This window comes from Podarcis muralis, chromosome 13 (genome assembly GCF_964188315.1).
Source record: "Podarcis muralis chromosome 13, rPodMur119.hap1.1, whole genome shotgun sequence".
NCBI classification, from domain to species: domain Eukaryota; kingdom Metazoa; phylum Chordata; class Lepidosauria; order Squamata; family Lacertidae; genus Podarcis; species Podarcis muralis.
Window position 1 is genome coordinate 26903134 of NC_135667.1, and position 24632 is coordinate 26927765.

The following is a 24632-nucleotide window of genomic DNA, read 5'->3' on the forward strand; positions in this document are numbered from 1 at the left end:
CCTGGAGCTGGCCCTGCCTGACGCTGACCTTGCCCTCTGAGTCTTCTCTTAATCATGAAAAAACATTTTCTTTCCCCAGGTCTCCCTTAATATTGTAACTGATGACTCAGAAGTCTTTATCTCCCATTTCCCTCTGGAGTACCAATACTAATAGCAGTCATGGTCCCTCAGTTTTCTTACTGATGTCAGCACAGAAGCTCCATTCAAGGTCCTTGTCATAGTTTCTCGTGGTGGCACACCAGAATACACCTTTCTCCTCATCAGTGCAGGTGTAGAATGTCCGATTCTTGTAGATGAAGGGGAAAGTGCAGGGCTTGCCTCCAGAGTTGCCACCGTACTCTGAAAATGTGGAAGGAACAAGCCACAATGTGAAGAACAGTAGTGCCAGTGGCATGGGGGAAAGTGGCACTGCTCACTTGACTTCTCAGTGCGGCACATCACTGCTGCTTACCAAGAAGGTGGGAGGTAGGCCAGGCAGCAGAGAAGAAGAAGAAGAAGAGTTTGGATTCGATATCCCGCTTTATCATTACCCTAAGGAGTCTCAAAGCGGCTAACATTCTCCTTTCCCTTCCTCCCCCACAACAAACACTCTGTGAGGTGAATGGGGCTGAGAGACTTCAAGAAGTGTGACTAGCCCAAGGTCACCCAGCAGCTGCATGTGGAGGAGCGGAGACGCAAACCCGGTTTCCCAGATTACGAGACTACCGCTCTTAACCACTACACCACACTGGAGACCTTACATATCCATATATTTGTGAAATTCCATAAATACAAAATATTCATGGGAAATGCTTTGAGAAGTGTGTCTATTGGGGAATTCTCTTTTTTTTTTATAAGATTTTTATTAGGGTTTTTACATTACAAAATAGAAAAAGAAAAAAGAAAAAATACAAAATAAAAATAGTTAAAAACAATCAATCTTTTCATCACATTATTTTTCATTTACTTGTTTCCCGGACCTCCTCATACCTCCCTTTTTTGTATTCCAATTCAATTTATTAGCTCAGCAGTTTCTTTCCCTCTTTATTCTACCCTGATCTTTAATCTTAAGTTATTATAACCTTGAATTTTTACTTATAAAAAACCATTTTTTCATATTCTTTTATACCATTTCTATTGGGGAATTCTCAGACAAAAATAAAAGTCAAAATTGGTAGAAATTTCTACTAAAATGCTGGCAAAACTTGCATGAGAGAGAAAATTTGCAAACTGATGTGGAAATGTATAGAACTGAACTTAATGGCTGAGAAAAATGAGAAACTGAAATGAACAAGGTTCACCCATCACTATTAAGGCATCATATAAAGTTTGAGTCACTGTTCAGGAAAAAGAAAATAATTCTAGCAGTATTATGGACTACCCACCTTGGAGAGAACAGCGCTTCCATTGGCCATCCTTGTCATAGTTAGGAGTTGTGCCACACCACAACTGTTCATCAATAGCTCCATCCTTCGTGCATGATGAGTAGGATTTACCATCAAAAATGAAAGGGAAGCTGCAAGATGGAGAACCTTAAAGGAAAAGTAAGAAATTGAGAGGCTGTCAGTATAAGCTAATCTAAGAATCATGGCCAAGTAAAAGTAGCAGGGTATTGCCCTGTTCACTTGAGTATGGGAAAAGGTTCTCCACATTCATCTCTGCTGCAAGTGTGGGGTTCCTCCTGCCTTGAGATCAAGGACACCCCTATTTACGTAAAACTTCATCTGGATATCAGGGGAGTATTGCAATCAATTGATGCATTGAAATGAATGTAATTGGCAATGAAAACATTTACATTTTTTAAGGAAAAGCACCTGAAAACATGTTTAAAAGAAAAACTGTATTATAAATAAAATGTGTGTTAGAAATCCCAACTATATTGGCTTCTAGTTAAAATGTGCATATTTATTCAGTTGGATTCCTTTTATTGGATTTCTTATTTTTTTCACTTCTTGGCCACCAGGAACCCTCAGCACAGCTAATGATAGGAGCAACAACATTTGATATAAATTTTGACTAGTGAAACAATTTCCTAAAAACGATTCTAAATGTACATTTCACCAAGCCAGTTTCTGACAGTTCAGCAGCATTACTACAGTTAAGACAATCCAGCAAATGGGATTGATCATGGCAGAATAAAACAGAATCATGGCAGAATAAAACAGAAGCTGTACAAGTCCTCACGATTAGCTGAATGGTGTCTGAATGGTGCAACATTTTTTAAAGTGTTCCTAGTGGTTAGGTACCATTTGAACTCTGGGCTGGCACTGTATCTGGTCTCCCCAACAGCAAGCATCAGGTTTTATCATATTCATTTATAATTGGGCCAGACCTGTTAAGCCTCACATCACCTGAACTGCAACTTATCACTTGAGATATGTTTCCTGGCAGTATGCCAGAGGTCAGCCAGGTCAGGCACACTAGCTGAGGGCCCACTGACCTGGGGTGACCCAATCATTATCTCAGTATAAAAGGGGAAAAGTACTCTGGGAATGTATGGGAGAAGCTTTACTGAAGAGGCAAATACAATCTGATACAGCGAAATTCCCATCAACCACCCCATTTCTTTCCATGGATTAAATCTAGAAAGCTCAGCCCATATGAATAATTTTGCCCCTTCCTGCCACAGTCCTGTTAGGAGACAGTTAGCAGGGAGAGAAGCTCAAGAGTGCATACAGAGCTAGGGTAGCCAGTTTAAAAAGGTAAAGGGACCTCTGACCATAAGGTCCAGTCGTGGCCGACTCTGGGGTTGTGGCGCTCATCTCGCTTTTTTGGCCGAGGGAGCCAGCATACAGCTTCCGGGTCATGTGGCCAGCATGACTAAGCCGCTTCTGGCGAACCAGAGGAGCGCACGAAAACGCCGTTTACCTTCCTGCTGGAGCGGTACTTATTTATCTACTTGCACTTTGATGTGCTTTCGAACTGCTAGGTTAGCAGGAGCAGGGACCAAGCAACAGGAGCTCACCCCGTGGCAGGGATTCGAACCACCGACCTTCTGATTGGCAAGTCCTAGGCTCTGTGGTTTAACCCACAGCGCCACCCGCGTCCCGGGTAGCCAGTTTAGGTATCACCAAAACACAGAGCAAAAAGGACAGAATAGACAAAGTTTGCACATGTTTACATATTGGCATGCAACTTAAAATTTAGAAAATTATTACTAGGATTTAAAATGGAAATACAGTACACCTCACCAAAGTATGGAAAATTGGCAAGAGTACCTGTCCCAGGGCTAACTGTTGATGGCCGACTTCAAGGCCCTGCTATCTAGTGATTCTTCTTCTCTAAGACAGTAAATTCGGACATGGTGACACCTTACACAGAACCAGCCCAAGTTACTGTGATGTGGAAGCAGAGCAGCAAATGATGCTCCCCTCTAAGTCAAGGGACACAGTCTCCAAACCTATTTTGTCACCTGTAGCAGAAAACCCCATCAACACATCTCCCCATCATAAAACCCAATCATAATAAATAACTAACAGTTTGCTGCCTCCTCATGACAAACCCCAGATTTGCTGTTTGAGGGGGCTACATCACTCTGGCAGTCCTCAGCAATAGCCCTCTAAAGACACAGCTCGAGAACCTAGAAGCATCTCTTGGCATCAGGATTACCTTTCTCTACTGTATGGACTGTATGGAGATTGCAGCCTAATACAAGGAATCCCAGGATAGCAAACATCTCAGCTCGTCAGTAAGTCCATAAGAAGTGAAATATGATGTGTTCCCTTCTCTATATAATCTCTATTTGGCCGCTCCCCACATCAACTAGCCTGCCAAAACTTATATTCCCTCCCTCCTAGAGGAACAGCTGCAAATAAATAATTTTCCTCCTCCTCTCCTACAGAGCACCTGTGGCTTTTTGCCATTTTCTCCAGGAACTGTCAGGTCACCTCAGACCAATGATTATGGGTGGAATAATAGGATGGATTGAGATCCCTTAATTTCCCAATAGCTACATTGAGCCACTCTGTAGCCTGGGATGGGAAAGAGGTGGCGCTCCCAATGTTGTTGGACTTCAACTTCCATCAACCTCCACCAGCTTGACAAATGGTCTGGGTTCATGGACACTATAGGTCAACAAGCTCTGAAGGGCCACGGGGTCCCCAGTCACCGCTCCAGCCATTCCTGTATCCTATCAAGAGCAATCTTCTGACTGCCAAAAGGCCATCTGCCAGGTATCATAAATGTTATGCCATACAACTGAGCTATATTACTAAAGCACATCATGAATGCCATTTCTTGTGTGAATATATATATCTTCTGTTGCAATGCAACTTGAGAAAGAGACTGCTTTTGACCATTTCAAAAGGAGAGACTGAAACTCTCAGGTTGTTTCAGTGATGGCAGGCAATGCTTGGTGTGGGGAGGGAAGAAGGGGCAGGTTTATAAATGTTAAAATGGTTCTTGACAGCTTTGGGAATATCGGCTTAATACTGTGAAAGAGCATTGCCACTAGCATGAGAGTGCCAGTTATGTTGTCCCTTTCTTTTAAGAACATAAACACATTGTTCCACTGCCTCATCTGTGTGGTTCGCTAATAATATAAGAAGCAAACGTGTTTACAAATGTGAGTCTAGGCCAGGAGTCAGCAAACTTTCTCAGCAGGGGGCTGGTCCACTGTCCCCCAGACCTTGTGGGGGGCCAGGCTATATTTAGGGGGGGGAATGAATGAATTCCTATGCCCCACAAAAAACCCAGAGATGTATTTTAAATAAAAGGACACATTCTACTCATGTAAAAACACGCTGATTCCTGGACCATCCGCGGGCCAGACTTAAAAGGTGATTGGGCGGATCCGGCGTCCGGGCCTTAGTTTGCCTACCGATAGTCTAGGTAAACAGATAGTATTGCCTGGATACCGAAACAGAAACTCAGGTGTGAAATAGCAAAAGAAAAGCACTGTTAAATCATGCCATCATAGCCCAGTGTCCTGTACAGTGGTACCTCGGGTTACAAACACCTTGGGTTACAAACACTTTGGGTTACAGACTCCGCTAACCCAGAAGTATTACCTCAGGTTAAGAACTTTACCTCAGGATGAGAACAGAAATTGTGCGCTGGTGGCACAGCGGCAGTGAGAGGCCCCATTAGCTAAAGTGGTATCTCAGTTTAAGAACGGTTTCAGGTTAAGAACGGACCTCTGGAATGATTTAAGTTCGTAACCAGAGGTACCACTATGCTCAACAGGTGCCAACAAGATGTCTGTGGGAAATATGGAAGCAGGACTTGAGTGCAAAAGCAGTCTCCCCACCTGTGGTTCCCTGCAAGTGGTATTTGTGCTGAAATCCCTTTATCCATCTAGAGAGTTTCTGTATGTCCTGCCAGTGTGTGTGTGTTGGATGCAATATAGTTCTATAGTGACATTTCCATTAAAAGCCCTTGTAATCTTTCACACACAATGGCCAACCAGATGCCTCTAAGAATCCCAAAAGCAGGCCATGAGGGCAAGAGCTGTGTCTCATGCTTTTGTTCCCCAGCAATTAATATTCAGAGATATTCTGCCTGTGATGCTGGAAGTAGCCTAAAGCCATCAGAACCAGTAGCCATTAACCCTCATCAGACATTAAAAACGTGTGCTCAGATAGACAGAGGAAGGGAAGCAGCACCCTTTCTCCTTCCTCTCTCCTGAACTTCCTGTGCTAAGCATGAAAGGCTGCAGGGAGATTTTAACTGGACTTGATTAGAATTCCCTCTTCTACTGAGAACCCTGATTGTGCAGGAGGATAAATATAGCTAAAAGTGTCATGGGAGGTAGTGGCGTAGCATGGGTTGTCAGCACCCAGGGCAAGGCAAGTAATTTGTGCCCCCTAACCCGTGGATTTGCGCCCCCTAACCCGATTACAGCAGATGTTGTGCCCGGGGCGGCCGGGCCCCCCTGCACCCCCCACGCTACGCCACTGATGGCAGGGTAGGGACGATATGCATCTGTTCAGATGACTACTAATCATGATAGCTATGTGCTACCTCCATCTTCAGAAGCATCTCAATACCAGTTGCTGGAAACCCAGGGTAGGGTGAGTGCTGCTGTGTTCAGGTCCTGCTTCCTTTCCACATGCATATGGTTGAGAACAGGATGCTGGGCTAGCTGGATCATTGGCCTGATCCAGCTGGCTCTTCTTATGTTCCAGTGCAGATGACTGTGAGGCTTAAGTGCTTTACAACTTGCACTTGAGTGCTCTGTTTTCACTACATGACACGATCTAGGCTGCAGTAGGAACCCACCTGAGCATTCAATCAACTGACTGCAAGGAGCATTTCCTGGCCATCAGGGTCTATAAAGGATTAGCTTCAGAACTTTCTTCTTGGCCTGAACATTACATCCCTTGCCCACTTCCTGCCTGATCTAAGTTCGTGCTCTACTTTTCTGCCCACTACTTTGTATTTTGTCCTGCCTCTTGGATAAACACCTGTGCCTGACCCACTTGGACTGGCATTGTCGAGATCGGGCGTGTTCAGGGTAGTATGGCCATAGACTGGACTGGCATTGTCAAGCAACAGCTCTCCAAGGTCACAGAGCCTGACTTCCTGCAACCTTTGCAGAGGACTAACTTTACAGTTAACTCTTACTACAGTCAGCATTACAAATACAGTGGTGCCCCGCAAGACGGAAAACCCGCTAGATGAAAGGGTTTTCCGTTTTGGAGGCGCTTCGCAAAACGAATTTCCCTATGGGCTTCCTTCGCAAGACGAAAGCCCATAGGGAAATCTCCGGGACAGCGGGGAAGCGCAGCGCGTCTTCCCCACTGTCCTCGGACCTCCTCCGAAGGCTGGCGGCGGGGCGGAGAGACCTCCTCCCGCCGCCAGCCTTCGTTTCTCCGCTATCCCGGACGGCTTTTGAACGCAGACGGGGGGGAGCAAAGACTTTCGCCCCCCGCCGGCCTTCAGAAGAGGTCCAGGACCTCTTCTGAAGGCCGGTGGGGGGCGAAAGTCTTTGCTCCCCCCTGCCTGCCTTCCCGGGGGCTTTTAAATCACCCCGGGACAGCAGAGAAGTCCTCCGCTGTCCCGGGGCAATTTTAAAATGCTGGCGGGCGGCAGCGAAGGCTTCGCTGCCGCCCGCCAGCATTTTAAAATCGCCCCGGACAGCGGAGAAGTCCTCCGCTGTCCCAGGGTTTTTTAAAATGCTGGCGGGCGGCAGCGGAGGCTTCGCTGCCGCCCGCCAGCATTTTAAGATCGCCCCAGGACAGCGGAGAAGTCTCCGCTGTCCCGGGGTTTTTTAAAATGCTGGGGGTGGGAAGAAAAGCCCTTGTCCCCCCCCCCAGCCTTCAGAAGAGGTCGGGGGACAGACTGTCCCCGGACCTGGTCTGAAGGCGGTTTCCATAGGAACGCATTGATTCATTTTCAATGCATTCCTATGGGAAACCATGCTTCGCAAGACGGAAAAATCGCAAGACGACAAAACTTGCGGAACGAATTAATTTCATCTTGCGAGGCACCACTGTAATGCTGATTTACTCACATACACAAACACAACTTATATCTTAGAGGAAGTCCTTGCTTGAGTGGAACACTTTCTGCTCAAAGAACAGAACTTCCCCCTCCTCATCCCTTGCACACACACACCCAAAAAACCCCTGCTCTGGCAGTTTCCCCAGCCCTCCAGAACAAATTTGGGAAGTTCTGGGGGGCACTCAATGGGAGGAGATGGAGGACAGGTTTTGTTGCATTTGTGAAAGTCACTCTACTCATAATGACTTTGCTGGATTCAACCCACACACCAGTTTAGCAAATGTGGATTTGTAATCATTTACCTTCACGGCTGTTAAACTGAGAGGAATCAACACAGTTTCAATTTAGCTAGTTTACAAACTGGTCAGCTGACCAAAAAAAAGGGCTGAAGGGAGCAAGAAGTGAATATGTATGGAGCCTGAAAGAACCAAGCTGCTTTGCACACCAGAAATGAATAAATGCATTATCCATTCAGAAGGGGAGTTGTCCAAAAAAAACAACAACAACAACAAAGAAGGTCCCCTCCACCCACCATGTTCCAACCCATCTGGATCTCCAACCAGCAGGTCAGAGTGATAAATGGACAGCCTGAAGACAAGTTGAAGGCCACACAAACACAAAAGGTGATAAATGGGTCGTTTCTCCTTCTCTTCCTTCACCACCCACAGGTGTGGAGTGCTTTTGTTTGTGATGCTCTCACAGGTCGCTCTGGGAATTGAAACGCTGTGGAAGAACTCTGGGCCTCTTCAAATAAAGCTGACAAAAAGCGAAACTAATTGTGTTTCATGGCCTTCTCAGTCCACTGCTCTTCCATACGTTTCAGCACAAAACAGCTGTAGAGATGAAATACTCACACAGGTAACTTACATTAGGCTTGGTAAGCGAGATGAGTGCCGCAACCCCAGAGTCAGTCACGACTGAACCTAATGATCAGGGGTCCCTTTACCTTTACCTTTTTATGCACCAAATGAGAAATAATTAGATTTTTTTTAAATGGTTCTCGTATGTTGCAAACCCTTAAGACTTTCAAAGAGGGTGAAGTTGTTTGGGAAGCAGCTCTCAATGAGACTTGTGACACCATAAGAGACCTGGCTACTAGGGTAAGTCTTTCTTTTTCTTTTTAAAGGTACTCTTGACAGAATTGTTCAAACAATATTGTTCAGTGGACTTTTGGCAAGGATACAAGCAGGATGTCAGGAACTGTATGTTTTTCTCAAACACGAACAATTCTCATATGAATTGTGTACTGATCTCTGAATGGCTGCCTAAATTAAAAGACTCAAACCTAGGGACAATAGGCATACTAGACCATGGGGAAGTTATAACAAGGCTTCAGTTGGATCCTGACAGAGAAACAAGCAGAACCTGCCAATTAAATCCAGTGCTGCTTCTCAGAGCAATTACACTTGAAAGGGTCAAGGAGGGTTTGCAACAGTGTTTCATTAACTACATCCCTACTCTGCAGCAATGCTATGGGATACAATGGAGTTAGTTCCAAGAAGGACATTAATTAATCAACCAATCAAGCATGAGGTTCAAAGGAGTAGAAGCTGGGAGGAACTACAGAAGGAAATATATGAGTAAGAGGAGGCACATGAACAATCTGGGAGCTGGTAAGATACAGTACAGTACAATCTTTTGCCTAGAAAAGTATGCTAAACCCATACATACACACAAACACACACACACACACACCTTACACTCCATTCTATAGTCCATTCTGCCAACACCATTTCATTCCCAACTAATTCTTCTGCATGAGTAGGCCAGGGTTAGGGTTAGGGTCTGAATCTGTAAATTGATTCCATTGAAACATACTGCATTTTAGTGATCCCAAGGCAAGAAGCTTAGGTTTTTAGGGATGTTGTGGTTTTGGGTCTTGGTTTGGATACTGATCCTCCAGGCACTTGTCTGGATATCATCCATATGTAAAACAGAAGACAGAGACAAAGACTTCCAAGCATGCTAAAATGTTTATTTGTGAATCAAACAATGTGGGGAAAATCTCAATCTTAGTGCAAACATGCAACCATTCCATCGCTCTCATGCGGGCAATAGTGGGCACTGCAGCTCCTCGTGAATCCACAGGTCTAAGCTGCCAGATGTGGTGAGCACGGGGTGGGTGACATCAGAAGTAGTCGAGAAGAAAAGACAGGAAGCATTTGGGATTTGCTTTGAACATTTATTGATGCAAGAGCAAAGCATATGACTACAGACACCAGGGTCAAGCAGGGGTGAGGGTAGGGGAAGAGACTTGATTCTAAGGGAAATCTAGCCTGAGAAACCAGTCAGCTGACGAGCAGGTGCTCATTGGCTGGGGCAGGAGCAAAGGGTGAAGAGCGCCCTCCACACTCTGTCTGTGTCCAGACTGTGAGTGCCCATCCACTGGCTGGTGGGCGGGGACGGGCCATGGAAGGTGCTCTTCACCCCCACACCCCACCCATGCCTAGCGCACAGGGGCCAACAATCAGTGGGTGGGAGCGGGGTGACCCCGGAGGTGAAGAACATCCTCTGCACTGACCCAGGGGACTCGTGCACCGGGCACATGCCTAGTTTGCACCTCCCAAGATTCTGTGCCCAGGGCCAGGGCCCCCCTTGTCATCATCCCCCCCCACACACACTAGGCCACTGACTGTGGGTCCTCATGACTGCCCAGTGCTCCAAAGTGAAGGGAATACCAGAAGCAGCGAGGAAGATAAGAATATATTGTGGTGTGCTCTGAACAATTATTTATTGAACAGAATGGCAGAGAACTAAATAAACAACAAAAGATAACATATAACATGCAATGTTCAATCAACTAAGTCTGGGATTGGAGGAGGTACCTTGCTTATCTGGGCAATATATAGCCCAGGAGGCCAAGTGGCAAATATCAGGTGCCACAGCTGTTCTCCCACTACCTTTCTGTCTCTACCTCATCGCCTAAGCAGGGGTTTCTGTCACCCGACTGGTTGTCATCGAAACATTTAATGCAGCCTCTGTTGCTACTGTAGCACCGGAATAGGGGGGCACCCTGGATGTGTTCCCAAGCCCCCACCACAGCCTCATGCTCTTTCACTGTATCCTTCACGTAAACAGTCTCAAAAACAAAAGCCCTGGAATCCTCACTGTATCTGTTAAAAAGGGGGTTGACCATCTGGACAATGTTTCTCGCATCACTCTCATTAAGGCAACGTTCTACACAAGGAGATAATTTGCTAAAGAAGATCAGGCAACTATTTTGGTCTTTATTGGATAGGATCCTTTCTACAGGGCTATTCTGGCCTCCAGTCAGCAAGCGCCATTCCGCGTGCTCTTTACTACGGGTAAATCTTGGCCTAGCTGCAATGACATCTCCTATTGGCTTTGGGACATATATTCCATTCCTGTGGTCAAGAGCATTCTTCATCTGCTGCATTTTGCTCCTGGGCAAAACTGTCTCCAAGATCGTTGGTGTAGGTTCTATGCAGCATGCATGATCCAGTCTTATAGCCACAGCATAATGGATGTTTTTAATGCCATACCTAGGAATGAGCACCAAAAAATGATGGGAATGAGTGGCACTGAATGAGCAAAAACTAACATTGAGTATTCCAAACTGAACTTTCATGTTTGGCAGCTGAATAGAAAGGCATTGTTAGAGGGAAGGATTTTTTTTTATTGGGATGTGATGGTTGTGATGACTGATAAACAAATTCTAACTGGCATCTGCTAATATACCAGGACAGAGATGGGTTTTACAACAAAGATTCTCAAAAAATTAAGTGAGGTTTAGTTAGCGTCACGGCTGTTACTGGGCAGGAAAACAATATTGTGGTTTTTTTATTTTTTAAAAAAGTTATCCTGCAACGAGCAGATAGTCTTGCCAACAAACTATTATATGCAATATGTGTATTTTTACATCTCCATTATGTCTGGGTGTGCAGTGTGCTTCCAACAACTCTGTGAGGTAGGTTAGGCTGCAAGTTGATTCAGTTCCCAGAGCTATAAAGGTACACATGACATGCTTACAACATTATTTGTGGCATATCAGGAGTGTGGAAGCAAAAGTTGATGCCTATAGTGCAAGCACTAAAGATTGAGAACAACATTGAGAACAACAACATATGTTATTATAATAATACATTCTTTCAGCATAACCTTCCAAAATCCACACACATATTGGCATTCCCACCACATGTGGAAATAGGAGGCAAAACAGAAGTCAAGGGTGCTTTTCTTAATATTTGCAAAACAACTGCTGGTTAGTTTATCAGTAGGGCTGAATCAGTTGGGAAGGAGGCTTTTATGCTCACAAATGCTAATTAAGAACCCACAGGTGTGTGTATGTGTGGGCAGCCAGTTTATGTCAACAATTTCTTCCTCTGTGCCCTTGCAAGAGCTTGTGCTTATTTTATAATGACCTGTTGAGTTAAGCTAAGGGGTTTAGGGACATGCTCTGAATTCCAGATCAACCAAGCACCCCGCCAACAATAGTCCCAGGGCTCCTCTTCCTTGACCTAGTCTTTCAGATCAAGACATCACAATCAGTATCAAACTGTATTTTGGTCACAGACCAGCATAAGATAAAACCATATTTCAATGAATGTCCATCATGGAAGCGCAGAATCTAGCAACTGAGGATATAACATCTGGATTTTCAGAGACATCGCAATGTTGCAATGAATTCTCCTTAACTTAGGTTGCTTCTCCAGGCTGCAGCAAATTGTCCTTTGGGCTTTTAAGTTTTATGTCAGCTGTGGGCACTGGATTGTATTGTAACCTTGAATTCTCAAACACCCATGGGCATGGGCATGTTAACAGCCCCAATGTGGACACTACAGCCCCACATGACTTTGCACATCTCTTCTGTAGGCGTGGGTGATTATTCACACTATAGGGTACAGCAGAGGAAGAAGAAGCAAACAGACAAGAAGCTTTTGTGATATGCTCCAAAGATTTTATTGATTCAACAGCAAAGCAAAGGACTACAAAGATCATATGTAATGCTCAATCTTGAGAAAACAAGAATATGGGAATGAGGAAGGGGTGACTTTGGTTCTTAGGCCAGCTGGCAAAATGCTAAGTGCCACAACTGCAATCCCTAGGTGGCACTACTCTAGCATTGGCTTTCCCTAATTGGCCAAGCAGGGACTGCCGTTATCAAATTGGTCATGGTTAAAACATTTGATGCAGGCTCTATTACCTGCATAGCACCGAAATAGTGGGGCATTCTGGATGCGTTGCCAGGCCCTCAACACAACCTTATCTTCTCTTTCTGCATCCCTTGCGTAAATGGACTCAAAAACAAAAGCCCTGGCATCTTCATTGAACCTGTTAAAAAGGGGGATGACCACCTGTACAATGTTTCTCATGCTATTCTCATTGAGACATCGGTTCACACAGGGGGATAATTTGCTAAAGAAGATCAGGCAACTATTTTGGTCCTTATTGGCTAGGATCCTTTCTACTGGGCTATTCTGGCCTCCGTTCAGTAAGCGCCATTCAGCATGCACTGCTGAATGTGTCAGAAACATTGGCCTGGCTGCAACAACATCCCCTATCAGATGTGGGTTATACATTCCATTTGGCCGCATAATCTTCCTTTTCATCTGAATCATTTCGTGTCTAGGTAAAGCAGCCTGTAAATTCCGCCGTGTAGGATTTCTGCAGTATGTGTTATCCAGTCTTACAGCCACAGCATAATGGTTATAGGGGAGGCCAAACCTAAGAAAAACCAAAGGAAAGCTGAGAATGAGTGGTGCTGAACTATTCCAAACCAGGTTCCTCCTTTTGGCCCATGTTGGCTTGATTTTTTATTATAGTCTCAGATGCAGTCATTTGAATGGAGAGGCAGAGAAGTTCCAGTTCTACTGCAATATCTATGATGACCTATTTATAGATAGAAGCCACAACTTAATGTTACAGCAGATAGCCAGTGGTTTTTTTGGGGGGGATGGGACGTCAATAACCCAAGATGATGGAGTTTATCATGTTAATTGGAATTAGATTTGCTAAGCAAAACCAGGAGTGCCATGAGAGCCAGACCAGTGGGTGCAGATCAGGGGTTCCATGCATCCTAGAGGGGGAATACCCTTTTCCTTTAAATACTGTGCTAGTAAAAGCACCATATTTGCTTGCAAAAGAAGAAGACTCCCAGCACATCAGCACTTTCCAGGACACCCATATGACTATGTGCTGCATAATCCCACGGGCGTCCCAGGAAGTGAAGCCAGACATTGTGCTGCTCTGAGTGCACAAGGTTTTTTAAAAATAAAGACCACCTCAGCTATGGCACCGCTAATGTGTTTGGGGCACACTGGCTGAGGCTTGTAGCCAGCAAGGCCTGCATAATGCCCAGTTAGTTCCTTCCCAAATCACCCTGTTTCTACTGCAGTGCCCTTTCTCCCAGAGGTAGGATGGTGGAGGAATGCGATTCAGTCCACATTTAAAGGTGAACCTACCAAATTTTCACTTTCCAAAATAGTTTGAAAACCAAAATAAGCCCCCCCCCCCCGAAATTCACACTTCTCCAAATTATGCATTGTACTTTTCGAGCAAAGTAATTTGCACAAATGACCATTGAGATTGCTACAGCCCATTAAAGGGCAGCTTTGTTTTCATGAACTTGGGGGATAAGTGCGTTAAACAGGTTTTCTAGGAAGTGAAAAGACCTCACTGCTAAACCCCCAATAGAAAGCAGAAAGGCAAGAAAGGGTATAGGTGTAAAACAGATGGGAAATGTTCGACTTCATTGCTATGAGAGTTTGGAGGACCTGTTCTGAAAGGAGAAGAAAATGACCATTACAACGTTAGAAGTACTATATAAATGGAAGAACCACTAACCTTTTAAAGTGCTGTGGAATTTAGGTATGCCTTCAGTGTTTACTGTTATGTCCTACCCATATAAGAACAGATTATTTCCTTAACAAGTTCATTTTGAAGTGGATATCTAACTTAAGAGGGTGATTGGAGGAGAAAGTTAGTTCCATAGGAGGGGATTATTGTTTTTGTTTGTTATTATGGTGTACATTTTTGTGGTTTTATATTGAAACCTGCCCTGTGGTCCTTCCATGAAGGACAGAATAGAAATTTCATTAATTAATTAATTATGCATATATTATGGTACAGTATGCATAAAAATGCATGTACATTGTAAAAATAACATTAAAATCATTGTATTAGGGGATTTTCTTTTTGCAAAAATGTGTATGTTAGGAAAAACTGCATAAAAATATGTGAATATAAATTTGCGCTAAATGCTGGTGATTTTTCTTGGAAATATGGAAAACTGAAGAGTGGAAAGATGAGAACCAGAAATAAACCTGCTCACCCATCCCTATGCAGTGCTTCCCTCTACAGGCATCTTACTGTACAAGTTTTTATGTGCCTTGCAATATTCACAGTCATAATGATATTGCCTTCCCCACATCTTCACCCTAATAGCACTTAAAGATGACAAAATGTGAAAGCACGCATGCCAGAACAAAACCACATGGGCAGACCTTTGAAAGCAAACATATAACACACACACATTTCCCCTCTGCACAAATATACATACACAGACAGAATCTTATTCATTTATCTTAGGCCACCTTGTAGCAGCATCAGCATCAAGGGAAGCTCATAACATGAAGCAAAGCAATCTCCTCCATGTTGTATGAAATAATCAAAACGTAAATTATTAAGTGCTCGCTTCGGCAGCACATATACTAAAATGTAAATTATTATGAGTAGGAAAGCAAAATGCTTTATTTGGCCAGAATACCAACATTCTTGCTTGTTTTAGTCCCATGATTTTGTTTTGAGGGGTTTTTCGAAATGTGTTGAACACTTGCTTGGAAAGCCCCAGAAAAATCCAAAACATTACTCACTCTCTGATGTAGTCAATGATTGCCTTCAGCTTGTCTGGATCTATAGACCCAAAGGCTCCACTTGTCAAACACAGCAGGAAAGTCACACTCAACAGGCTGAAACCCAATCGACTTCTGGACACCTGTCAGAAGAAAACAAAAAGAGAGGGCACTCAGAGTAGCGTCATTGGCTAGGTGTTTCCAGCCACTCTGCTCCACCCCCTGCCTTTGGAAGGGTCATAGGACGCTGCTGCCTGAAAGGTGACTGTCTTTGGGAAGCTGAGAGTCCAGAAAATTGATCTAACTGGCTAGCAGTAGTGGGTGGAGACCCTGAGACTGGTAGAGGTTGCCAGAGCTAGACTGCAGAATCTAGGCAGTACCGTTCAGATAGGGGTGTAGCTGGACCATCAGCCCAAACTGATAGAAGACACTCCATGCCAATGAGGCTTCTTATGACTCAAGTGACAAGAGTGGCTCCAGAAATACCCCAAGCTATGCATTTCCAGTTTTATACACCTACGCCTTAATTAGCTACATGAGGGTGCAATGCAATCTGGATATAAGATATGCCTATCAGATATTTTCCCAGTTCTAAAACGATTACATTGTACTTTAATTTTATTACTGTAAATCTTGAATATTTGTCTGAATTTAATCGTCTTACATCTTGTGAGCTGTTAATTGTTTTGAGCTGATTGGAGCTCATCCTTGTTGTCAGGAAAGCAGCACATAGATATTAAATCAAAATCCTAATGTTGTAGAATTATACTGTTGTTGTTTTCTTTTCAATGAAGTTCAATGAAGCATTATCATCATTCCTACTTGTTTTGTAAGTAGGAATGATGATAATGTCTTATTGGTATGAATGTTATATTTATTCATAACATGTATTATATGCCACAATAATAACAGAAGCTTGATAGAGGCATATCAGATAAATTGTAACAGAGTTACTCACTGTCGGCTCCATGGTAGGAAAGTAGCTTGTCTCCCAGCCAAAGACGGTCTTCCTCCCACTTACAGCAATAATTCACCAGCTCTTTATATAGGTATTCTGTTTCTCTTAGGAAAGGTTGGATACCCCTCCTTGTATATAGAACTGCCAATCACAAAACAGAGAGGTGGTCAGGGTTTTTTTAAAAAAAAACACACCTGACCAATTACAGGAAGAAATTGTCACGAGGCAGGGAGGATCTGCAACTCTTTCTGTTCTTGGTAAGAGAACTGAAAGAGAAACCCTATGGTCACATCATCCCTCTGCAACGTGTAATGACTGTGAAGGGAACCCAAATATTGTTTGCTAAGCTCTTTGGACTGCAAATACATTTGCATCAGCATTTTGGGAAGATTCTTGGTACTGAAACCAGCACCATTACAAAACAGTGCATCAGTTGCTGACTTGCCTCTCTACAGCAGTGTACTTCAGCCTTGGGTCCCTGGATGTTGCTGGACTACAACTCCCATTACCCCTAGGCTTCTTGGTCAATGGTCAGCGATTACAGTGGTACCTCAGGTTATATACGCTTCAGGTTACATACGTTTCAGGTTACAGACTCCGCTAGCCCAGAAATAGTGCTTCAGGTTAAGAACTTTGCTTCAGAATGAGAACAGAAATTTTGCTCTGGCAGCGCGGCGGCAGCAGGAGGCCCCATTAGCTAAAGTGGTGCTTCAGGTTAAGAACAGTTTCAGGTTAAGTACGGGCCTCCGGAACAAATTAAGTACTTAACCCGAGGTACCACTGTACATCAATACCAGCAAGAAAGAAAAATGGGAGGCATCTAAGGAAACTAGTGTGGATGCATAAGGAGCTTTCAGATGAGCTGAGAGTTAAGAAGGGGATGTATAAGAAATGGAAGAAAGGGAAAATCACAAGGAGCCAACAGTTGCACGGGGAAGTCAGGTGATAGTTCTTTCACTTGTGCAGTAAACCACTTGATGTTTAAGGCATGAGATTCACATCCTCTCTTGTGTGGTTGTGTATTCCCACAACTCACGCATATGGAAGTCCTACCACAGAGATAGGGAACCTGTAGTCCTCTAGATGTTGTTAGACTACAACTTCCATAATCCCTGACCATTGGCTGTCCTGGCTGAGGCTGATAAGAGCTGTAGCCCAATGATAGTGATACAGTCATAGGTTCCCTATGCCTGTCCTATCACATTACTTCTGTGCTCTGTACTTTGTAATGTAAAAACCTGTGCTCCTACACAAACAAGTAGAATTGGTCCGTGCAAGATTCTGCCTCAGTATCCATGCCACAATCCTGGCCTCCACTCCATCCAACCAAGGATTTCACCAAACATCCACTTGTAACCGGAAATGTTGTGGATCAGCAAAATCCCTCTCACTACTTGGCAGGATGATAGCCTGCTTACCTTATCATGATATGTACACTGTGCTAAGTTACTGTTTCTTAGGTAGTCATCTGTACTCAGCCCAGCATAAGCCTTCTTCTGCAACAATCATTCATTCACGCACTCAGTGGCATAGCTTCATGCACCTCTTCTACTGCCTGCTAGAGCCTTCTGAAGTCTCTAGCACATCTCATCATCCATACATAAAGTTCAACAAAAGATTCACATTGTATTGGGGGGGGACCCTTTTCAGCCCAAGGGTCATTGCTTTTCAGGGGTCACATCCCAGTGGTACCTATGGGTGTGGCTATAATAATATAATAATAATAATTTATTATTTATACCCCGCCCATCTGGCTGAGTTTCCCCAGCCACTCTGGGCGGCTCCCAATCAGTGTTAAAAACAGTACAGCATTACATATTAAAAACTTCCCTGAACAGGGCTGCCTTAAGATGTCTTCTGAATATCAGGTAATTATTTATCTCTTTGACATCTAATGGGAGGGCGTTCCACAGGGCGGGCGCCACTACCGAGAAGGCCCTCTGTCTGGTTCCCTGTAGCCTCACTTCTCGCAATGAGGGAACCGCCAGAAGGCCCTCGGCGCTGGATCTCAGTGTCCGGGCTGAATGATGGGGGTGGAGACGCTCCTTCAGGTATAGAGACAACAGCGGGCGGAGCAATGGATGTGACTCTTCCATGCGGACAGTAAGCTACATTTCAGCCCAGCAAAAGCCAGAGGTTTCTACTTCCCACATAACATCTCTTCATCCTCTATCAAGCAAACAAGAGGCATTGTCACAGTTCAAGGAAGCACTCCAAAAAGGCCAAAGCATTTGAGAGGGGATGAAGGAGGGACTGGGTAGAGTCCCATTGGCCAAATAGAGAGGCTTGAAGGGTCTGGGGTTCCCCATCCCTGTCTCAGGGTATTTATCTATGACAGCTGGGGTGGGGGAGGAATTTGTACATTTTTTGCACTTTCCAAAACAGTATGTGAGCCAAAGCACAGCTATCTTTTGAACTTTGTGTTTGTCCTAATTTTGTGATGCAGTTTTCCAGTCAAACAATGCTTACAAAGATTATTAAGGAAGGTATGCATAAAAATGAAAGTCTGTGTGTGGGGGATGTAAAACACAATAGCAGTCAATTACAACATTCCTAGAGTGTACATGTTTAGACATGGGGAGGGATGTTTGTCCAGCCAGCAGGTAAACTTCCTGTTTCCCTCTGGGCTGGGACAGACTTCCTCCGCATGTGACTAGAGGTGGGTGTGGCCTCACCTGTGCAGGTAATGATAAAAGCACAGGGCAGGGGCAGCCATCTCTCTCTCTTACTTCTCTTCCTTTGAACAAGCAACATCTACTGAGTGAAAGATGCCCTCTTGGCTCCCAGCCAAGAGAGGACAAAGGGACTATCTTCTTATAAGATAGATTCCAAATGTATGTTACTTCATTAAGCCTAAGTCTGCCTTCTGGGATCTGATTGTGAACAGATTGTGGGTAAACTCTTTTTATCCTTTTGTAAAGGACTGTGTCGTGTCTTCTATTTTGAGAGGGAATAAGGGGAAATTACCAGAATAGTCATTACACAGGCTAAAGTGAGCCTGAGCAAATGCTGCCGTTGCAAACAAAATAAAGGGGAATGTTTTACTCTGCTGATATTGGAAACTTGTTAACACAAGTTGGATAAGGATATAATCAGACAATATATCCTCTCCTGCATTCCTGAACATTCCCACAGTGTGTTTGTGTAAAAATTGCTTGCAGCAGTGTGCGCATTTCTCAAAACTGCATATAAAAATGTGCTTATTGTGAGACATCTATACTAATATGCTGGTGAATTTTCATGAGTTTTCAAGTGTATACTTAGGCTTGTGGTGCTAATACCAGAGACAGCAAAAAACAAGAAGCTATTTTGGTAAGATCTCAATATTTATTCATTCATCAGCAAAGCAGTAAAGTATATGCATCATATACAAAGGTTAAGTTGGTTAAAGCAGCGGAAGCCTTGACTCTATTGGCAATCTACACAGGAGCCCACTTGACAATCATGTGGTCCCACAACTACCTGCCATAAGGTGCATCATCACCATCTTTCTGGCTCTAATCAAGTAAGCATGGACTGTCAGCGTTTTGGTTGTTGTCAAAGCATTGAATACAGCCTCGGTTGTCATTGTAGCACCGGAATAGGGGGGAATTCCGGATCCTTTCCCAGGCCTTCACCACAACCTCCTTCTCCTCCTGTGTGTCCCTCCGATAAACAGTCTCAAAAACAAAAGCCCTGGCATCTTCATTGTACCTGTTAAAAAGAGGGTTCACCATCTGTACAATGTTTCTCATGTCATTCTCATTGAGACATTGGTTCACACAGGGGGAGAATTTGCTAAAGAAGATCAGGCAACTATTTTGGTCCTTATTGGCTAGGATCCTTTCTACTGGGCTATTCTGGCCTCCAGTCAGTAAGCACCATTCAGCATGCACTGCTGAATTTCCCAGAAACATTGGCCTGGCTGCAACAACATCCCCTATCTGACCTGGGTTATACATTCCATTTTCCTGCATAATAGCCGTATGCATCTGAGCCATTTTGTCTGTAGGTAAAGCAGTCTCTAAATTCTGCCGTGTAGGATTTCTGCAGTATGTGTTATCCAGTCTTACAGCCACAGCATAATGGTTATAGGGGAGGCCATACCTAAGAAAAAACAAAGGAAAGCTGAGAATGAGTGATGCTGAACTATTCCAAACCAGGTTCCTCCTTTTGGCCCATGTTGGCTTGATTTTTTATTACAGTCTCAGTTGCAGTCATTTGAATGGAGAGGCAGAGAAGTTCCAGTTCTACTGCAATATCTATGATGACCTATTTATAGATAGAAGCCACAACTTAATGTTACAGCAGATAGCCAGGGGTTTTTTGGGGGGATGGGACGTCAATAACCCAAGATGATGGAGTTTATGATGTTAATTGGAATTAGATTTGCTAAGCAAAACCAGGAGTGCCATGAGAGCCAGACCAGTGGGTGCAGATCACGGGTTCCATACATCCTAGAGGGGGAATACCCTTTTCTTTTAAATACTGTGCTAGTAAAAGCACCATATTTGCTTGCAACAGAAGAAGGCTCTCAGCACATCAGCATTTTCCAGGACACCCATATGACTATGTGCTGCATAATCCCATGGGCATCCCAGGAAGTGAAGCCAGACATTGTGCTGCTCTGAGTGCACAAGGTTTTTTAAAAATAAAGACCACCTCAGCTATGGCACCGCTAATGTGTTTGGGGCACACTGGCTGAGGCTTGTAGCCAGCAGGGTCTGCATAATGCCCAGTTAGTTCCTTCCCAAATCACCCTGTTTCTCCTGCAGTGCCCTTTCTCCCAGAGGTAGGATGGTGGAGGAATGCGATTCAGTCCACATTTAAAGGTGAACCTACCAAATTTTCACTTTCCAAAATAGTTTGAAAACCAAAATAAGCCCCCCCCAAAAAAAAAATTCACACTTCTCCAAATTATGCAATGTACTTCTTGAGCAAGGGACGCAGGTGGCGCTGTGGGTTAAACCACAGAGCCTAGGACTTGCCGATCGGAAGGTTGGCGGTTTGAATCCCCGCGACGGGGTGAGCGCCCATTGTTCGTTCCCAGCTCCTGCAAACCTAGTGGTTCGAAAGCACATCAAAGTGCAAGTAGATAAATAGGTACCGCTGCAGCGGAAAGGTGAACGGCCTTTCCAAAACAATTTGAAAAGCAAAATAAGCCCCCCCCCCCGAAATTCACACTTCTCCAAATTATGCATTGTACTTTTCGAGCAAAGTAATTTGCACAAATGACCATTGACTTTGCTACAGCCCATTAAAGGACAGCTTTGTTTTCATGAACTTGGGGGATAAGTGTGTTAACAGGTTTTCTAGGAAGTGAAAAGACCTCACTGCTAAAGCCCCAATAGAAAGCAGAAAGACAAGAAAGGCTATAGGTGTAAAACCGATGGGAAATGTTCGACTTCATTGCTATGAGAGTTTGGAGGACCTGTTCTGAAAGCAGAAGAAAATGACCATTACAACGTTAGAAGTACTATATAAATGGAAGAACCACTAACCTTTTAAAGTGCTGTAGAACTTAGGTATGCCTTCAGTGTTTACTGTTATGTCCTACCCATATAAGAACAAATTACTTCCTTAACAAGCTCATTTGGAAATGGATATCTAACTTAAGAGGGTGATTGGAGGTGAAAGTTAGTTCCATAGGAGGGGATTATTGTTTTTGTTTGTTATTATGGTGTATATTTTTGTGTTTTTATAACCTGCCCTGTGGTCCTTGGATGAAGGACAGAATAGAAATTTCATTAATTAATTAATTAATTAATTATGCATATATTAAGGTACAGTATGCATAAAAATGCATGTACGTTGTAAAAATAACATAAAAATCATTGTCTTAGGGAGGAATTTTTTGCAAAAATGTGTATGTTAGGAAAAACTGCATAAAAACTTGTGAATATAAATTTCCACTAAATGCTGGTGATTTTTCTTGGAAATGTGGAAAACTGAAGAGTGGAAAGATGAGAACCTGAAATAAACCTGCTCACCCATCCTTATGCAGTGCTTCCCTGTACAGGCATCTCAATGTACAAGTTTTTATGTACCTTGCAATATTCACAGTCATAATGATATTGCCTTCAATTTGTTTTGAGGGGTTTTTCGAAATGTGTTGAACACTTGCTTGGAAAGCCCCAGAAAAATCCAAAACATTACTCACTCTCTGATGTAGTCAATGATTGCCTTCAAGTTGTTTGGATCTATAGACCCAAAGGCTCCACTTGTCAAACACAGCAGGAATGTCACACTCAACAGGCTGAAACCCAACCGACTTCTGGACACCTGTCAGAAGAAAACAAAAAGAGAGGGCACTCAGAGTAGCGTCATTGGCTAGGTGTTTCCAGCCACTCTGCTCCACCCCCTGCCTTTGGAAGGGTCATAGGAAGCTGCTGCCTGAATGGTGACTGTCTTTGGGAAGCTGAGAGTCCAGAAAATTGATCTAACTGGCAAGCAGTAGTGGGTGGAGACCCTGAGACTGGTAGAGGTTGCCAGAACTAGACTGCAGAAGCTAGGCTATACCGTTCAGATAGGGGTGTAGCTGGACCATCAGCCCAAACTGATAGAAGACACTCCATGCCAATGAGGCTTTTTATGACTCAAGTGACAAGAGTGGCTCCAGAAATATCCCCAAGCTATGCATTTCCAGTTTCATGCACCTACTCCTTAATTAGCTACATGAGGGTGCAATGCTATCTGGATATAAGATATACCTATCATATATTTTCTCAGTTCTAAAACGATTACATTGTACTTTAATTTTATTACTGTCAATCTTGAATATTTGTCTTTGAATTTAATCGTCTTACATCTTGTGAGCTGTTAATTGTTTTGAGCTGCTTGGAGCTCATCCTTGTTGTCAGGAAAGCAGCACACAGATATTAAATCAAAATCCTAATGTTGTAGAATTATACTGTTGTTGTTGTTTTCTTTTCAATGAAGCATTTTCATCATTCCTACTTGTTTTGTAAGTAGGAATGATGATAATGTCTTATTGGTATGAATGTTATATTTATTAATAACATGTATTATATGCCACAATAATAACAGAAGCTTGATAGAGGCATATCAGATAAATTCTAACAGAGTTACTCACTGTCGGCTCCATGGTAGGAAAGTAGCTTGTCTCCCAGCCAAAGATGGTCTTCCTCCCACTTACAGCAATAATTCACCAGCTCTTTATATAGGTATTCTGTTTCTCTTAGGAAAGGTTGGATACCCCTCCTTGTATATAGAACTGCCAATCACAAAACAGAGAGTTGGTCAGGTTTTTTTTTAAAAAAAAACACCTGACCAATTACAGGAAGAAATTGTCACGAGGCAGGGAGGATCTGCAACTCTTTCTGTTCTTGGTAAGAGAAATGATAGAGAAACCCTATGGTCACATCATCCCTCTGCAACGTGTAATGACTGTGAAGGGAACCCAAATATTGTTTGCTAAGCTCTTTGGACTGCAAATACATTTGCATCAGCATTTTGGGAAGATTCTTGGTACTGAAACCAGCACCATTACAAAACAGTGCATCAGTTGCTGACTAGGGGGGAATTCCGGATCCTTTCTCAGGCCCCCACCACAACCTCCTTCTGTGTGTCCTTCCCATAAACAGTCTCAAAAACAAAAGCCCTGAAATCTTGAGGGAACCTGATAAAAAGGGGGCTGGCCATCTCCACAATCCAGTTCTCGTCTTCCTTGTTGAGACAGTGGTCTGTACAAGGAGATAATTTGCTAAAGAATATCAGACAACCATTTTTACCCTTATTTTCCAAGATCCTTTCTACTGGACTATTCTGGCCTCCAATCAGCAGGCGCCATTCAGCATGTTCTGTATCCTTTTTCATAGCCATAGTATAAATAGAAATTCAGTACATCTCACAATAGTGGAGAAGACTGTGACTAGTTGATCTCTGGGCTTGCTCACTCTGCTGTCCAAGTTCTAAGTATTGATGGGCAACTTCCAAGCCATTGCTTGCCCTTCTCGTGGTTCTTTATCTTTAAATAATACTTGGACCAAACTGCCCTACAATTAAAGGCTGCCTTCAGACAGATAACTGTTTATAACCTTCCCCTCCAAACCTCCAAATCTGAAGCTGCCAGCCCGCTCCCCTTTAAATCCAGTGGGAGAAAAGGGAGAAAGAAAGTGTGTGTGTGCGCGCGCGCGCAAAAAACACATACAACAAAAACCATAATAACGCTAATAACACAATCTGACAATTCAGATTTAAACACTGATATACCTATGACTACACCTTTTTAACAATATTTCCCCACCTCTCCTCCCCCTACTTCCCACCACTGTCTGCCTTATCACTTAAATATTCCTTCCAGGTTTCTTCATATTTATCCACTCTTAATTTGCGTTGACATGCAATTCATTCGTATGTAGCTAGTCTGTCCATATTATCCATCCATGTGCTCAATAGAATCTTTTTGCGGCTCTTCCAATTCATCAAAACAAGTTTTTTTG

At 43.6% G+C, this 24632-nt stretch overlaps 4 protein-coding genes across 4 annotated transcripts in view; all 4 read right to left on the reverse strand.

Annotated features, from left to right (window-relative positions):
• Window positions 1–4099, reverse strand: part of LOC114582104 (uncharacterized) — a 43857-nt gene extending 39758 nt beyond the window's left edge. Inside the window, exons 1-3 of the mRNA XM_077918292.1 lie at window positions 3997–4099; window positions 1365–1511; window positions 181–339 (exon numbers count right to left, since the gene is read on the reverse strand). Of these exons, the coding sequence (XP_077774418.1) occupies window positions 181–339; window positions 1365–1511; window positions 3997–4099 (409 nt within the window). The remainder of the gene's footprint in view (window positions 1–180; window positions 340–1364; window positions 1512–3996) is intronic.
• A 6193-nt stretch (window positions 4100–10292) lies between these two features.
• On the reverse strand, window positions 10293–11011 carry LOC114582100 (uncharacterized). Its single transcript, XM_028702882.2, has one exon. The coding sequence runs from the start codon at window positions 11009–11011 to the stop codon at window positions 10319–10321; it is 693 nt and encodes a 230-aa protein (XP_028558715.2). The 3' UTR covers window positions 10293–10318.
• Window positions 11012–12318: 1307 nt separating this feature from the next.
• On the reverse strand, window positions 12319–16299 carry LOC114583659 (uncharacterized). Its single transcript, XM_077916687.1, has 3 exons — window positions 16192–16299; window positions 15255–15376; window positions 12319–13107 (listed from the first exon to the last, which is right to left on the reverse strand). Exons 1-3 carry the CDS (start codon window positions 16201–16203, stop codon window positions 12516–12518), a joined length of 726 nt encoding a protein of 241 aa, XP_077772813.1. The 5' UTR covers window positions 16204–16299; the 3' UTR covers window positions 12319–12515.
• A 3235-nt stretch (window positions 16300–19534) lies between these two features.
• On the reverse strand, window positions 19535–23399 carry LOC144325019 (uncharacterized). The gene is made up of 3 exons (XM_077916688.1): window positions 23264–23399; window positions 22331–22452; window positions 19535–20277 (listed from the first exon to the last, which is right to left on the reverse strand). Exons 1-3 carry the CDS (start codon window positions 23273–23275, stop codon window positions 19689–19691), a joined length of 723 nt encoding a protein of 240 aa, XP_077772814.1. The 5' UTR covers window positions 23276–23399; the 3' UTR covers window positions 19535–19688.
• Window positions 23400–24632: the final 1233 nt, after the last annotated feature.

Excerpts from the sequence above, each read along its gene's own strand:
- LOC114582100 (XM_028702882.2), bottom strand. The coding sequence starts at position 11,011 with ATGAAAGTTCAGTTTGGAATACTCAATGTTAGTTTTTGCTCATTCAGT.
- LOC144325019 (XM_077916688.1), bottom strand. Across the intron at positions 20,278-22,330 it reads ATCATTGACTACATCAGAGA|GTATGGCCTCCCCTATAACC; the intron begins GTGAGTAATGTT and ends GTTTTTTCTTAG.
- LOC114583659 (XM_077916687.1), bottom strand. Across the intron at positions 13,108-15,254 it reads ATCATTGACTACATCAGAGA|GTTTGGCCTCCCCTATAACC; the intron begins GTGAGTAATGTT and ends GGTTTTTCTTAG.